At 39.5% G+C, this 16,743-nt stretch overlaps 1 protein-coding gene across 1 annotated transcript in view; it reads left to right on the top strand.

Annotated features, from left to right (window-relative positions):
- The window catches only part of CD96 (CD96 molecule), an 87,240-nt gene that overhangs the window by 11,535 nt on the left and 58,962 nt on the right, over positions 1-16,743 (top strand). The window contains 3 exon segments of the mRNA XM_057545716.1: positions 3,950-4,074; positions 13,341-13,547; position 13,700. Of these exon segments, the coding sequence (XP_057401699.1) occupies positions 3,950-4,074; positions 13,341-13,547; position 13,700 (333 nt within the window).

Here is a 16,743-nt window from a genome sequence, read left to right as displayed (position 1 = left end):
TCTCTCCAATTGACTCATTTACCAGTCTTTCTAAAATTTTTCATAGCTTATATCATTTTCTTTATTTCTTTTAGCTCATTTTGAATAAGTAGGCTGTAGTTTTTATTTATTTTGAAGTCATGTCTTTCTAATATGCGGTTATTGTTGTAGGAATGTTACTTTGTTCTCTCTTTTTTTTTCTTATGGTATCTTTACATGTGATTCTACCCCATTTCTTTTCTATTGCTCGATCTAAGTATGTTTAGGTTAAATGGATTTTGATTTTTATCATGGAAGAGTGGGCCAGGCTATCTTTTCTAGAGTCTTCAGTTTCTCTAGAGCTCTCTCTTCTGTTATGTTCAAGGTAAATTATATGCCACTGTACTTTGTGAGATGTACTTTCTTTCCTCCTATCCCTCACGTTTATCTAAATTGCCTCTTTGCTTTCTCCTGTTGGGCCTGTCCTGTTTAATTTGGATTCTACTCCCAGGGGTTTCTTCTCAGTATGGGATATGTCTGAAAAGTCCCCTCTGCTCTAGCACTGACAAGCCTTTTCTTCTTTCCCTAGAAGGCTCTGGAAATTTGGTGCCTACATACTTCTTTCTGCATTTCTGCTGCTATTCTCAGATTAGTCTGCCTTTCTTTCCAGTGATTGCCTGTTGGTTTTTTTCTGGGGCAGGGGGAGAGTTCTCTAGTTCTAAGGGCCATCAGGAGCCCAGCTGATTTTCCTGTTTCTGTTTGCACAGTTGCTGATATCACAGTGGTCTAGTGGTTTGTCTCTACCTATTAATGGTGATATACTGTTATTTAGTGTTCCCATAGATATTGCTGTAGATATTGTGTTTAGTTTTGCTACTCTAGTTAGTCTGTTTTTATTAGGAATTTCAGGGATATTCAAAAAGTTATGCCACTTGTATTTCCAACTTCCCAGAATCTGGACAAACTTTACAAAAATTTAATACTTATGTATTTGGGTAATGCACATTAAAATAGAGTTAATGTACCAAGTGGATTTCATAAGCTACACAAATATGTGCCTAGGTTAGTCTCTGTTTAAAATAAACTGATAGGGACTTCCCTGGTGGTGTAGTGGTTAAGAATCCGCCTGCCAATGGAGGGGACACGGGTTCAAGCCCTGGTCCGGGAAGATCTCACATGCCACGGAGCAGCTAAGCCCGTGCACCACAACTACTGAGCCTGCACTCTAGAGCCCCTGAGCCACAACTACTAAGCCCGCGTGCCACAGCTACTGAAGCCCACGTGCCTAGAGCCCGTGCTTCGCAACAAGAGAAGCCATTGCAATGAGAAGCCTGTGCACCTCAATGAAGGGTAGCCCCCGCTCGCCGCAACTACAGAAAAGCCCGCATGCAGCAATGAAGACCCAACGCAGCCAAAAAAATAAATAAAATAAAATAATAAAATAAAATTTCTCTCATTAAAAAAAATTTAAAAATAAAATAAACTGATATAAGTTGAACAATTACAATAATCTCAAAAATAAAATTAATAGTATTAATGGTGGTATGCAAATATGGCAAAAAAAAATTTCGTGGTGATATACAAGTAACTCCATTTGGAAGTACTGTTATAGTTAAATGCCTTTAACCATGAAAGACAAGGGTTTTGTTGTTTTGTTTTGTTTTTTAAATTATGGGGTTGGAGTAATATTTTGAAGCAGCAGTAGAGAGCAAAGAAGGCACTGATCCCATCTCCTGATCTTGAGGAAATAAGGGTAAAAGAAAACAAACAACCACTGTCTGAGAATGATGCAGGGAAGGTGGGCCCCAATGGGAAGGCCTGGCTTCAATTAAGGAAGCGGGGCAGGAGAGAGTTATCAGTGAAGAGGACAGCTGATACTGATGAGAGCTTGAAACACAACGAAGTTCTAAAGGCTAGGTATAACTTTCAGAATATCCAGTTTTTTAAAAAAAAATGTGCTGTTGATAATAATGAGGATGTTCATACCCCATGATCCATTAATTATACTTCAGGGAATTTATCTTAAGTAGCTGAATGGTCAGAAGAAAGCTGTTAGTTTAAGGACAATCATTGCTATAAAGATTGTAATAGTTTAAATAAGGTAAAAACCCAAACTGAAAAAGCATATGCTTCAGTAATTGAAAATTACTAAACAAATGATGATGTGTATATATGACATAAAGCATCTAAAAATTTCAACCACAAATACCTTAAGAATCATGCAAAACATTTTAAGTAAAAATATAGGTAACACTTTTTGGTTAATAAAATTGCAAAGTATGAAAAAAAAATACATGCATACAAATAAGATTTGTATAGATATAGAAAAAAAGAAATAAGGTTTTCTGGATATTAGGATGATAGAATTGTTTTCATTTATAGATTTTTTTAAAATTTATTTATTTATTTATTTATTTATTTATTTATGGCTGTGTTGGGTCTTCGTTTCTGTGTGAGGGCTTTCTCTAGTTGTGGCAAGCGGGGGCCACTCTTCATCGCTGTGCGCGGGCCTCTCACTATCGCGGCCTCTCGTTGCAGAGCACAGGCTCCAGACGCGCAAGCTCAGTAATTGTGGTTCACGGGCCTAGTTGCTCCTCGGCATGTGGGATCTTCCCAGACCAGGGCTCGAACCCGTGTCCCCTGCATTGGCAGGCAGATTCTCAACCACTGCGCCACCAGGGAAGCCCTAAAATTTATTTTTAAAAATTTAGTTTTGGTTGCATTGGGTCTTCATTGCAGCGCGTGGGCTTTCTCTATTTGGGGCGAGCGGGGGCTAGTCTTCGCTGTGGTGCGCGGGCTTCTCATTGCGGTGGCTTCCCTTGTTGCTGAGCATGGGCTCTAGAGCGCAGGCTGAGTAGTTGTTGTGCATGGGCTTAGTTGCTCTGCAGCATGTGGGATCTTCCCGGACCAGGGCTGGAACCTGTGTTCCCTGCATTGGCAGGCTGTTTCTTAACCACCGCACCACCAGGGAAGTCCTGTAAGTTATTTCTGACATTATTATAGTTTACTTACATATGTGTGTGTGTGTGTGTGTGTGTATATATATATATATATATATATATATATATATATATATATATATATATATATATATGTATGTATATAACCTTCCTGAAAAGAGAGACTACAAAACTATTCATCTAATACCACTTTAAAAATGAAAATAATTTATTAATGGTGCTTCCTTGGAGTTCCTTATGTGTTTTTCTGTGTCATTTCTTCTTTGGAGAAATATTTATAAGCTCTAAAAAGACAATTAGGTATGAAAACAGTAAAAAGATCAGCATATGTCAGGAGTTTGGTAGGAAGAAGGTATGAATAGGCACAGCACAGAGGATTTTTAGGTCAGTGAAACTATTCTATATGATACTACAATAGTGGATACATGTCAGACATTTGTCAAAATTCATGGAATGTACAACACCAAGAATGAACCCTAATGTAAATAAACTATGGCCTTTGGGTGATGATGTGTTTGATGTTGGTTCATTGATTGTAACGAAGGCAACACTGTGGTTAGGGGTGTTAGTAATGGGGGAGGCTGTGCATGGGTGGGGCAGGGGATATATGGAAACTCTGTACTTTCCACTCAATTTTGCTATGAACCTAAAAGTTCTCTGAAAGTAATTGTCTATTAAAATTTTTAGAAAGACAATTAGAGGCTAGGTTATAACGTTTTATGTTCTACCTGACCCAGGAAATGATCTGAAGCCTAAAAGCACCAATTTGGGGTTAAAGCAGAGGAACATACCAAACTGTGAGTTGGATTCTGTTAGGGTAGTTTCCCTATAGTTTTTCAGTGAGAAACAACTCTGTGCTTCTCAGTGACTCTTTTGCCATTTATACGAGGACTGTAGGTGTGGTCCCCTTCATAGGTGTACCCTGAGGATAGATGAGTCTCTATACTAAAACTGTTCTCATTTCTTGGATTAAAAGCACTTTACAAACCAATCACAGATCCATGTCTTTTCTACCTTATGTTTTGTTACAGTTACACAGGATGAATGGAGAAGCAACCATACCATAGAAATAGAGATAAATCAGACTCTGGAAATACCATGCTTTCAAAATATCTCCTTAGAAATTTCATCTGAGATCACCTTCGCATGGTTGGTGGTAAGTGTTGCCCTCTTCAGTGAATAACTGCAATGATCTTTAAATATTAATGAAGTAAAAATGAATAACAAGTAATAATAGGGAAGGAAACATGCTGGATGAGAGGCAGGCATTATGTGGAAGGTTGGGGAGTGGCCAGGGGAGGGAAGGAAGGACACTAGGATTCCTTCCAACTCAGCAAGCCTCTGGGTCTGTGAATGCAGGAGCTTAGAAATTAGTTCCTCAAGGTTAGTTTATATTTCAAGCTATATACTAAATGGTGATTACAGAGAGAAAAAAGTGTGATGGTGCCCCTGAGAGGAGCCAAATCCCGCAGAAGCTCCTACTCACACATACTTGTTTACACACATGTGCAGAGGTGTAGTCTACCTTTTCCCAGAACCCTTACTACTCCATTCTGGAAAATATACAACATTGCTTAGATTGGGAAGCACAAACTCTAATGCTTATCAAATATAGGGAGAAAATGTGCATGAGAGAAGCAGGAGCTGAATAAGAAACAGTCACTGCCCAGCTCTATTATTGCCACAGGCCCGTAGTTGCCATGTTTTCTGACTTAAAAGAATAAAGCAAAACAAAACAGAAATCTGGATTTTTATGAGAAATTGTCCAAGGCAAGCCATCCAAATGACAGCCAGCTCTTAACCAATATATACAGTAGACCTCTAGTACTACTGTTAAATCAGTTGATAACACAAGTCTTACACAATTATAAAGATAACCATAAACACACTTTCGAGAATCACGTAATAGGGTGTTTATTTAGGTGATCCAGAATATGACTATATTAATTTTTCATATCTTCATCAAAATGAAAACACAAGAGTTAAAAATTCTTGCAGAACTAATACATGTCCGTGAATACAGCAGCTGATAACACCTGCAAAATACTGTACTCACAGGGTTGATCATTCATGTTACAAGTGAATAGATTTTTGTGGGCTGTCTTGGAAACTAGAACCTTCATATAAAAAGATTTCTCTGAGGATGTGCTAAATCCAAAATAGTTGAGTTGCAAGTAGGCCTTAAAATACAACCTACTGATAATTTTTTACTGTCTAGATATTTTTGGATAGTCAGTAGGATCAAAAGATATTATAAAATAACTTTCTCAAATTGTCCTAAAATCTACAATGTCTCCTTGTCATCTGTCAAAAACCACATTTTCCCCCCCTTTTAGGGTTTGGTTTCCAAAATGTAAGACTTCCTGCCTGACATTATACCCATCATTAGTATAAGTCAATTGTTCTTAACAAATGTGATACAGTGTGGTTCTTAGAAAAAAAATTTAAAAGTGGAGATTATCTCAGGAAGTCAGAAACCTGCTTCACTAAACATTACTGTAATGAAAATGCAGTATCTATACCTTGTTTACATTATTAATATATACCACCAATGGGCAAAACGTTTCCACCCTAATTATCACAAATTCACTATTAATAGGAATAGTAAAGTCTAATAGTAATAAATAAGACTAAAGTTTACAGAATATTGAGCAGAGTTCCCTGTGCTCAATATTCTGTAATAACCTAGATGGGAAAAGAATTTGAAAAAGAACAGATACATGTATGTATATAATTGAATCACTTTGCTGTACACCTGAAACCAACACAACATTGTTAATCAACAATACTCCAACATAAAATAAAAATTTTAAAAAGAATAATAATAAAAAAATAAAAGACAAAAAAAAGTTTAAAAAGACTAAAGTTTAATAAGCTTTACTGTACAGATTTTTGCTGGCTAGTCAGTTGATCTGTAGTGGACTTATCTTATCTGAAGGGTGTCTAATCTGTTTTTCCAAGCAAATGTTAAAGCTTTCAGTCAGCTTATGTCTTTTCTGAAATGCTGAGCTTCTCCAGGGCAAAAAGCTGCATCACTCATTTCAGAAATCCCTAGCATCTAGTATAGTGCCTAGAACATAGGCACTCAGTAAATATCTAATACATAATTGAATTGTTTCGTTTTTCTTTGTCCCCTTCCCTCACAGTCCTATTCGTTGGCCTCATATTAAATGGATGATCACTAAACCTCATGCTGGCTGTCTGATTGGTTAATGAGCAGCTCATTAAGTATCAATGACTAGATAACTGATAAGACATCCTCTATTTAACAGTTTTCTTCAAAGAAACTAACATTATCTGTGAATCCTGCCAACACATTTAGGATAAATAAGGGATGGAGAGATTGCACCTAAGGTCACACAGTAAGAGAGTGAGTCCTAAACTTCTACAGGAACTTCAAGCCATGCTCTCAGTTTAAAGAATGCATCATAATTGAGACAACTTGAGGAATCTTTTTGAAAGAAACTTCTTTTCAAAGGGAACATTTTATTGGCAAATGTGCTGATCAAATTCCAACTGTGCATTCCCTTTTAAAATGTCAAAATCTATTGCTCCTCTAATTTACATCCGTACTCCATACTGCTGGCACTGTGGGATTCAGCAAGCATGAGATGAAATCATCTAATCTTCCATTATTAAGGAATAAACTACAGTCCTTTATGTCATGACTGTTGTAGGTCTGCAGAGAACATAAATATCCCCTCAATCCATTTTTTAGTGCTTTAGTCTCTTGTTAAACTGGCAGTAGTAATCATAATGATAACCAATTGTTCTTAACAGACATGATATAATGTGGCTTTTAGAAAAAAGTTAAAAAGTAGAGATGGTGAAGATGAGCACAGGGGGGTAGAAACCTGCTTTATTGAACTCAGTAACTCCAGGGAGCTGCAAAGTGCTCCCACTTCAAGTGCTGCATTAAACCCTGGAAACAATTTGACAGACTAAAATTAGTTTAATCTAAGTCACTGGAAAACAAAAGCCATGTCTTGTATGTGGAATTTTATAAAATCTAATTAATTCAGTTATGACCTTCATGAGAAAGGTTATTATTGGGATTCTCAGTTATCATAAAAATATTATTTGCTGTGTGTCTCTGATCCCATGCTAAGGCTGCGTTAAATGTGTTCATGGAGCAGATCCTTTGCATTTTGGAATGTTACATTCCAGGATCATGACTACACTGAAGTAGAAAGGCATCTGGTGCAAATTGTGTATCCAACATTTATCTAGGAAGAGAGGTAACTAAGTAAACACAAAGGGCTAACCCTCGGTGTCAGCTGAGGCTCTGTGTGCATGGTTGGATGATGAGAAAAAGTCATAGAATGTGTGTATTTAGATGGAATGCAGTTGGTAGAGAAAGGACAAATGATATTTTTCCTAGTTTATGTCCTGGGGCACAAGCATGCAGTCAACAGGGAAATTCTGTGGTCTTACTCTGGGAGCTTCTAAATACAGTCTAATATTCTGTGTTCATTCCAAACTATCATCCTGATTTCCCACAGTATAAATTTCAATTCAATCTAACAAACATATGTGAATCTGTTTTAAGTGCTAGGTCCTGCAGGGATACAAAACTATATTGAACATGTTTCCTACCATGAAATACAACTTTAATAAAAATGTAGAAACTAGCAACATAGAGGGAAAATAATTTGATTCTGACTAAATGTACCTGGAAAAGCCTCTTAGGTTATGTCTGAGCTGGATAATTAAAGCCAGCAAACAACAGACATGTACTACACCAAGACCCTGGGACCTGTGAGCACATAGTGGGAGTGGGAGTGGGGGAGGTGATGAGGGAATGTTTGTTCCCAAACTTGGTGGATAAAGAGAAACCCATGACTTTTCTCTTTAAAATCATGAAAAGAAAATGAGAAGCATACCAGATTCACACAGTTCAATATTAGTGATAAAGGTATATAACTAAAACTTAGATGCTTATGTTTCTTTAAATTTTTATCTATAAATGTATCTTTTCAATATTCTCTTCTTTATTATTTGTAATGTTTTATATGTAAACAAAAATCGAAATGGTACCATCAACAATATTGGTTTTCCATGCCTATGGGAAGCCTAGCTATTCAGAAAAGAAAGCTGTCACCTTCTACCTGATGGCAACTGACCCTGTCTTCACCATAATCAAAAATGAAGTGTTAACAAATACTGTATGCTAACACATATATATAGAATCTAAAAAAAAAAAATGGTTATGAAGAACCTAGGGGCAGGACGGGAATAAAGATGCAGACCTACTAGAGAATGGACTTGAGGACACGGGGAGGGGGAAGGGTAAGCTGGGACAAAGTGAGAGAGTGGCATGGACATATATACACTACCAGATGTAAAATAGGTAGCTAGTGGGAAGCAGCCGCATAGCACAGGGAGATCAGCTCAGTGCTTTGTGACCACCTAGAGGGGTGGGGATAGTGAGGGTGGGAGGGAGATGCAAGAGGGAGGGGATATGGGGATATATGTTTATGTATAGCTGATTCACTTTGTTATAAAGCAGAAACTAACACACCATTGTGAAGCAATTATACTCCAATAAAGATGTTAAAAAAAAAAAATGAAGTGTTAGCCAACCTACAAAGTGTTGACAACCAATTGTGATGATTGGAAAAATATTGTTGTGGACTTCTATAAAATGGACATGGGGAGCTTTGCAAGGAGCCTACTTTGACAGCACTGACTGGATGGAGAATAAATGGAGCAAAGTGAAGATAGGAAGCAGTTAGGAGATAAAGAAGTAACAATCGATGCAGTTAACAGAATTTATTGAATGGGCTCTATACACTCAGCACCTACTTGTCCTGTGGCCACCACTGCCAGCTCTGACATGGAGCTCAGGGCAACCCAGAGATGAGGTCACCTCACTAAATCAAATAGTGCCATGGTCTCTTTTCTGCTTTGAAAATTCTGATTCTAGTACTAAAATAGGAACCCCTCTGCAAATTATTTTAGGGTTTGTCAGGTCATTAAGAGACATTCAGGAGGAGTTTTCCATGAGTCAATATGAACCTTCCCAGCCCTCATCATGCTAATTATTTTATCCAACTCCTGTATGTTATTATGCATTTATTTTTCTTCTGTGGGTCCTGATTTTCTATTTGTTTTTCTTATGAATTTTTCTTCTCCTCAAACAGACTCTCAGCAGAAAAGTCAAGGACTGTCCATTCTACTACTTTTGTGAAGCAGTATGTAGCAAAGGCATTAATAGCATGGCTTTTCGAGGGAAATTGTTGTTTTGAAATCCTGGCTCTACATTTTTTTTTTTCCTGGCTCTACATTTAATAGCTGTGTGACCTAGGAGCTAGGATTAGGGTGAAGTGAGAAGGGTCCTCACCTTGGGTGCAAAATTTAAGGAGGTGCCCCAAGAAATCAGTAATCAAGATATATATCTTAATAAAATATTTTTAAAAATCAAAATTTAGGGAAAATCCATGATGAACAAAATGTCGAATTTTAAAATAAAGGCACAATGTTTTTTGTTTGTTTTGAGATCCTGCTGTGCTGTTCAAAGAACAGGATTTTCCAATCAGCCTGTGGTTCCTGGGTCTTCATGGCATCATGCCCCCCACGGGTGCGGGTTTAAAGGTTGACAAGGGCAGGAGAAAAGATTGAGCAATGCATGGCTTCATGTAGTCGTTTTTCAAAATGTTAAATTGTAGAGGGTTTATTCATTTTTTCCACTGAGGCAAAATATGGGAGAATATTTTGATAAGTGCATTATATGAATTCTGTACAGCCTTGGATACGTTGCCCAGCCTGAGTTTTAGTTCTGTCATCCACAAAAGGGGATAATTGAAGTTATATAATATAATTATAATTATAATTATAAAATTATATAATTATAGTTTTACAATTATTTTATAATCATAGTTTTATAATTATATTATAATTATATTGTTATAGTACCAGCTCCATGGTGTTGTTGTGAGGTGCTAAATAACTTAGCACAGTACCTATGCTCAATACATATTAAAAACTAATCTTTAGGCCTTCCCTCGTGGCGCAGTGGTTGAGAATCTGCCTGCTAATGCAGGGGACATGGGTTCGAGCCCTGGTCTGGGAAGATCCCACGTGCCGTGGAGCAACTAGGCCCGTGAGCCACAACTACTGAGCCTGCGCGTCTGGAGCCTGTGCTCCGCAACTAGAGAGGCCGCGATAGTGAGAGGCCCGCGCACCGCGATGAAGAGTGGCCCCCGCTTGCCGCAGCTAGAGGAAGCCCTCGCACAGAAACGAAGACCCAACACAGCCAAATAAATAAAAAAAATAATAAATAAATAATAATTTAAAAAAAAACAAAACTAATCTTTAAAGTTCTTTTTAGGACTCTCCATAATTCTTCAGTTTAGTCGAGCAGAGAGTAAATACTCATGAATTCACAGCAGGCTGACTCAGTTGAGGCTGGAGGACAGTGATTTAGTATTAATTGAACATCTATTGAGTGTTAGGACTCGTGTAGGTGTATCATATACATTAGCTAGTTCAGTCTACATTCCTCATTCAGTTTTGTAGGGGTCCACCAAGTTGGAAATCCCATGAAGTTTTAGAAATATTTATTAATATTTTTAAAATTATCAAAAGAAGAAAAGAAAAGAAAAACAGGCAAGAATAAAGGTTCTGTGCAAGATCCCCTACCAGTCTGTTTCCGGAAGAACAGGTGCCCTAAGATCATTCTTATCAGGTAGGAGTTGAGGTGTATTCTCTGACCCCTATCACCAAAGGTAGATCAATATATCATAAAAGGCTCCTTTCAATCAGCAAATTGTCCACACCTCTAAAATCTCCAATTTATACAAAGACCTCTGGCTTCCTGGAATTTCTTATACATTCTTCATTCGAGATAGTCCACAAAAAAAATTTTATTTGTTTTGTGATGGCTTGGTTTTATTAAGACGTGCTCTCTCAGGGGCTTATTTGTCCCTTCTTTGGTGCTGTGACTTAAATACCTTCTTTGTGTGACCTTTGAGCAAGTTAGCTAACCTTGGTTTATTCCAGATCGCTGTAAGGAGTAAATAAGGTAAGACTTGAAAGAACTTGGCACAGTGCCTAAAACACAGTAGGTGCTAAATAAATTTAAGCTATGACTAACAAGAATATAAAAATGTAGTAGTGGTCATCGTATAATGTTAGTATTGTCTCTCCCTCTCCCAGCTCTAGACATTTCATTGTTTCCCTGCATTTTGTCACCTCTCTTCCCATTTGCTCCACGAAAGCAGGTGCTCACATGCAGATTCTTGCCTTGGCCCATTTATATCTGGAGACTCTGGAATCTCTCAGGCTGTCCTGATGTTGTAGATTACAGGGCACACTTTGCAACCGAATCCATCTTTACCAGCGAAGGAACAAATCGCTCCTCTACAACAGTCAAGCACCCAGAAAATAAAAAAACAAAAAACCCTCTGCATAATTTTTAAAATATCTTGTCTCTATCAATTAAACCACCCTGGCCAGTCACCCCCAGCTACACAATAAAGGAAAAAGCAGTTTTCTCACCAATCTCCACCTTCAGCCTCTGACTGCCCTTCTTCCACGACAGAGTGACAGATGGAAATGTTCCAAATGGCGAGTCATTTACTAAAAGATCAAGCATTTTGAACCCCTAGATTCTCACAAAAACAGTCCCTGTGCATAAAACAATAGCTGTAAAACGTAGCTTGTGCTGAAGAACCTGCAGGGGGAGACTGCCTCCTTAATTACTGGCCTCCAGATCAGCAGACGCTGAGTGAAGTGCCTTCCTCTTTCTTCTGCTGTCAGGGCTCCTTTTGGGGCCCCTGTCTCCGGAACATAAGTTCTCTCCCTTTAATTTTCTGTATCCTTCCTCGTTAGGAAGGCAGCGGCACAGACTCTTAAGTCCTACTTTATGTGGGTATAAAGTTATGTTCTTTGCTTCAGGAGTAAGTCTGTGATTCTCTGCAGGCAGTACTACCTGTATATCTGTAGGTAAAGCTGATACCAATCCTCACCATGTTCACCTAAAAGATTGTCTTGTGTAAGAGTTTCTACTAAGTATATTCTGGAAATACCTATATAAACAATCTGAGAAGTCTGCTTCCTATTTTCCACTTCTTGCTCTGCTCCCAGCTCATACTTGAATTCTCTCCCTCACCTGGCTTCCCTTTCTTCTACCCAGAATCTGTCTTGTTTTTTAAACTAGAGATTCCAAGTCACAGACCTTTGTTTTCATTATTTCATGACTTCTTCCCCATCCAATGCATTCCTGTTCACCCTTCTCCTTTTCAGTTCCTTCCATTTTCCCCGACCCCTATGCATAATGATTCATCTATTGTTTGGAGTTAGACCAGTGGTTCTCAGCCCCCGGTCCTCTGAGGACCTTTTAAAAAAAAGTGCCCTGGGATGAGACTGATCCCAGAACAACTCCATTAGAACCTCCGGAGAAGAAGCTTGTGCATCAGAATGTGTTCAAAGCAACTCAGTTGAAAATATTGAGCTATACTGAAGGAGTATAAGGACATAGCCCTTCCTCTCTGCTTATGCCCCTTAAGAGTCCCCTCCTCACTAGGCCCTTAGTCAGCACATTTAGTGACCCTGCCCAACACTGTGACATCTCCGGGACCTTGTCCATGAGATTCAGGCTAAGGCAAGAATAATGAAGGCTTTTTTTCACAGACCCACAAAAAGGATATGGACCAGAGCAATCAAGTACTCCAGTTAAACTCTGATCTCCAAATTCAGATGAACATTTACAGCCTATTCCTTATGTGTCCTTTTTGAAGGTCACAATCACAGAAATAAGACCAGAAGGACCGCAACTAGGCTGAGGTAAGGAGGTAAGGAGATACCAAGGACACAAAATTTAAGGAGGCGCTCACTCTCAGGTGCCCACCCTGCACTTACAAGATCCTGAGAGTGAGTGCTTCCTTAAATTTTGCATCCTAGGAGACTCTCTTTACCTCATTCTAGTCCTGGCTCCAAAGGGAGCTAAAATGAGACCTTTCCTAAAGGAATGCTGGAATGCTGGGAAGCGAGGATGAGTGTAATCATCCAGTTCAGTGAAGATTTAATAAGTAAAACTGATACAGCCTCCTGAGCACATCGTAGCAGTAAGATGTCAGAACTTGAAATGAGAATTATGATCTGACATTAGCTCCCAGGGCTGTACCCCACCCCCCACATCCCACCCCCAATATGCAACTTATGGAAGGTTATGAAAGGCAAGTTTTAGTCAGAAGAGCAGCAAGTTTCTATTTGTGTTAGGAGAGAGTGACACTAATTTATAACCGAAAGTTAAGTGTAACGATACTTCCTCTAGTAACATACTCAGTATCTCTTAATTTCAGGTCTTCATTCATCATCTCTATTGTTACAAGATACAAGTGAATTACTGCATGTGGAACACCTAGTCCAGAGCTGGCACAACTGAGTGCTCAAAGCTGGTAACCATTTTTGTCTCATCAGGAGGATAATGGAACTCAGGAAACACTGCTCACCCAATATCACCCCGTCAGCAATTCCACGTTATTTAAAGACAGAGTCAAGCCAGGTACAGAGTGCAGCCTCTACCTCTCTCCAGTCCACATCCAGGGTGATGGCCAGAAGTTCTCTTGCCAGGTTGTAGTCAGGTCTGGCAAAATCTTCCGGCGCTCCACCACGGTCAAGGTTTTTGTTAAGAGTTTCTGCTCTCTGTTCTCTGTCTCCTGCTTTCTCTCCACTAAAGAGGAAGCACCCTGTTAGCGGGAGAGCAGCCGCACAAGGGGCACTATTCTGGAGTTCTGTTTGCCTTGACACTTGTCATTCGTGTTAGGGGTGGGGACGAGGGTCGGAAGCTAAAGAATGATGGTTCAGTTGCCATAGATCGGTCATTTTCCTGGTGACCACTACCTTATGTGCAATTGTAACGTTTCCTGAGAATACTGGAAGTCTCTTTAATTATAACTAGGTCTAATTGCTTAGTTGTCTAATTGCCTTAGTTGCTTTCTGGAGCAGAGTGGAATAAGGCCAGTGTGAGAAAAGCAAGATGATAAACACAGCTCCACAGAAACTCTGCAGGAGTCCTCGCACCCCTACCAAGGCCAGCTGGGGTGAGAGACTGTCCAGCTTCTCCAGCAAAAGAACCTGCTGGGATGGCCCTCTGACCCTGCATTCGCAGGAGAGTGGAGCTTAGCTGAAATATCCACTGTGGCCTCAAACAAATTGCAGAGACTCTGCAGGGTGTGAATTTAAGGGAAATGTGAAAATTCTGTTTTGCTCAGTGATGCAAGGAAACATTCATAAACAGAAACCCTTGGCTTTGGATATTTTTCATTTTTGTGACCAAGAACTGTGTTTTCTAAAACATCATTTTTGAATGAAGGCAAAGAGAAAAACAGTGATGCGGATGAGTAATTAATTGTTTTTGAAAATGAGGTAAACAAAGAAAATAATTCACAAAAGCTAAGAGCATGGGCTGGTAGATTTTTTTCTCAGTTGTCCGAATGATAGGACAAGTGAAAAATCTTTGTTTTTACTTAGAATCTTACTGATTATTATTAAAGTTCACACAATTCAGTATTTTGAAGGAAATGCAAACCCTTTAGTTCATAAAGGTGGGAAGAGCTACAGCCAAAATGTATTTAGTTTGAAGTCACTTGCTTATAGCTTATCCTATATCTCTTTCTCCAGCTCTCACTCTCTTCCTCCTGCCCTCCCTCCCTTTCTCCTTCCTTCCCTCCCTCTTTCTCCATCTCTCCTCAGGGATGGGCTAGGAAATAATCAATTGCCCTTGATGATCAGGTTCCTTATGGAGCTTAGACGATGCCCTGTGATGAGTTGGAAGGGCTGTTCATCTCTTTTATTGACATCACCATTCGCTCACTCATGGGGTATGACTGTCTTAGCACAAACATGAAGCTGACTCATCTGCCCTGACTATTGGCAAATCGATGGAGGCAGCCATCCGGGGTGTGAAAAAAAATAATTCTGTGTTAGGCAAACTGTGTCCCATTTGACCAAGAGTTTTTGTACCGTAACTCCATCTAATAGCCTTGTCAACATTTAAACCATGTCCTGTATCTCTTTGCTGCATTAAAATACCGTCATCTTGGTCTGGAATGCTTTTTACTCTTTTACATCTCATCCTTATCACCCTGTCTCTACATCTCTCTGTCTCTATATTTCTGTTTTCTTCTTCTTTGAACTCCTTTCAGTGGATGCTTAAAAATATGAAACTCTATTTGTTCATAGAATTAGATTTTTCCTGCTTCTTGGTTTTCTCCTTTAGCAAATGGGCCAGCTGTGTTGTGTTTGGACAGTCTTTAATCTATTTGGGGGTGTCACCCGAGTGTACATCATAGTGATCCTGGCAGAGGTATACACATATCGTATTCAGGACCCACTCTGCGTGCCTGGGTGATTCCCCAAATAGAATAAAACAAAAACAAAAACATGAAAACCTTGAAATAAATACTCAAATATATCACTGAGCCATTCTATAAGCCCTAAGTCCAGTTTATTTCTTCTTCCAGAACACCTTCATTCTCTGGCAGACCAGGGATCAGAAGCTTCCCTTCTGCTACTTCCTGCATCCCTCTCACTAGTCTCCTTTGACTTTCCTTTCCTTTGTGGGGAGTCACCTGCCATCACAAGTTTGCTCTCCTGCACTCCTAAGCTCTAAACGTAATTGTCCTGAGCCCCCCAAAGAATCTGTCTCTCTCAATCACCTCTGCAACTTTTAGTAATTGTTCTTCCTTTCAGGTCCTTCACTCTACTGGCATTTGTTGCTAATAGGAAATCAGAAATAGGCCTTCTCCCTATAACTATTTTAGGTTGTATCTTGGCTTGGGTTCCCCTGAAAGAAAACTTTGAGACAAGGATTTGAATTAAATTAATTTATTTGAGAGGTAGTTCTAGGAAACGTAGGAGTGGGAAAATATGTCAAGGAAGGGAAGGAAGATAATAAAATGTATGTGATCAAGCCAGTTGGCACTATGGGCTTAGAGCTCATTCCCACTGGGAAACCCTGGGAGAATACACATCAGAGTTATCCCAAACAAAGGCGAGGAAGCTGGGGTATTATCCACCAACTCCCCACCTGTTGTCATCATTAACCCTCTGGGACTTCCAGTCTGCTCTACTTGTGGACTGAGTGTGTTTCCATAACCTCAGTAAATCTTCAGGAGAGGGTCATATATATGTCCAGCAAGAGGCCTTCAGTAAGCAGAGGCTGAGTGGATGTAGCAGACACTGATGGCATCTGTGACAAGGGTCTTAATATTTTTTCCACTGGTTCATAGAGGGCTTTGTCTGCTATACTCAAGAACTTACTTGAGGGATTTCCCTGATGGCTCAGTGTTTAAGAATCTGCCTGCCAATGCAGGGGACACGGGTTCAATCCCCGGTCTGGGAAGATCCCACATGCTGTGGAGCAACTAAGCCCGTGCACCACAACTACTGAGCCTGTGCCCTAGAGCCTGCGAGCCACAGCTACTGAGCCCACATGCCACAACTACTGAGCCCATGTGCCACAACTACTGAAGCCCACGTGCCACAACTACTGAAGCCCCCATGCCTAGAGCCCGTGCTCCGCAACAAGAGAAGCCACCGCTCACGGCAACTGGAGAAAGCCAGTGCGCAGCAATGAAGACCCAATGCAGCCAAAAAAATAAATAAAACAAAATAAATAAAAATTTTTAAAAAACCAAAGAACTTACTTGAAGTCACTTCAGTTCAACATGATGTCCTCAATGTCTGTTTTATGCTGGGCACTGTTAAGTGCTAGAGATGGAGAGATGAATAATGCATTCTGGCTCCAAGGCACTTACAATTTAGGGGGACAACAAAATCACTGAAATAGCCCCTAATCTTTTCTAGTACCAAACAACGA

Source organism: Balaenoptera acutorostrata, chromosome 4, assembly GCF_949987535.1.
Source record: "Balaenoptera acutorostrata chromosome 4, mBalAcu1.1, whole genome shotgun sequence".
Taxonomy (NCBI): Eukaryota; Metazoa; Chordata; class Mammalia; order Artiodactyla; family Balaenopteridae; genus Balaenoptera; species Balaenoptera acutorostrata.
Note: the sequence above shows the minus strand (reverse complement) of the source record. Positions and strands in the feature narration are given on the sequence as shown.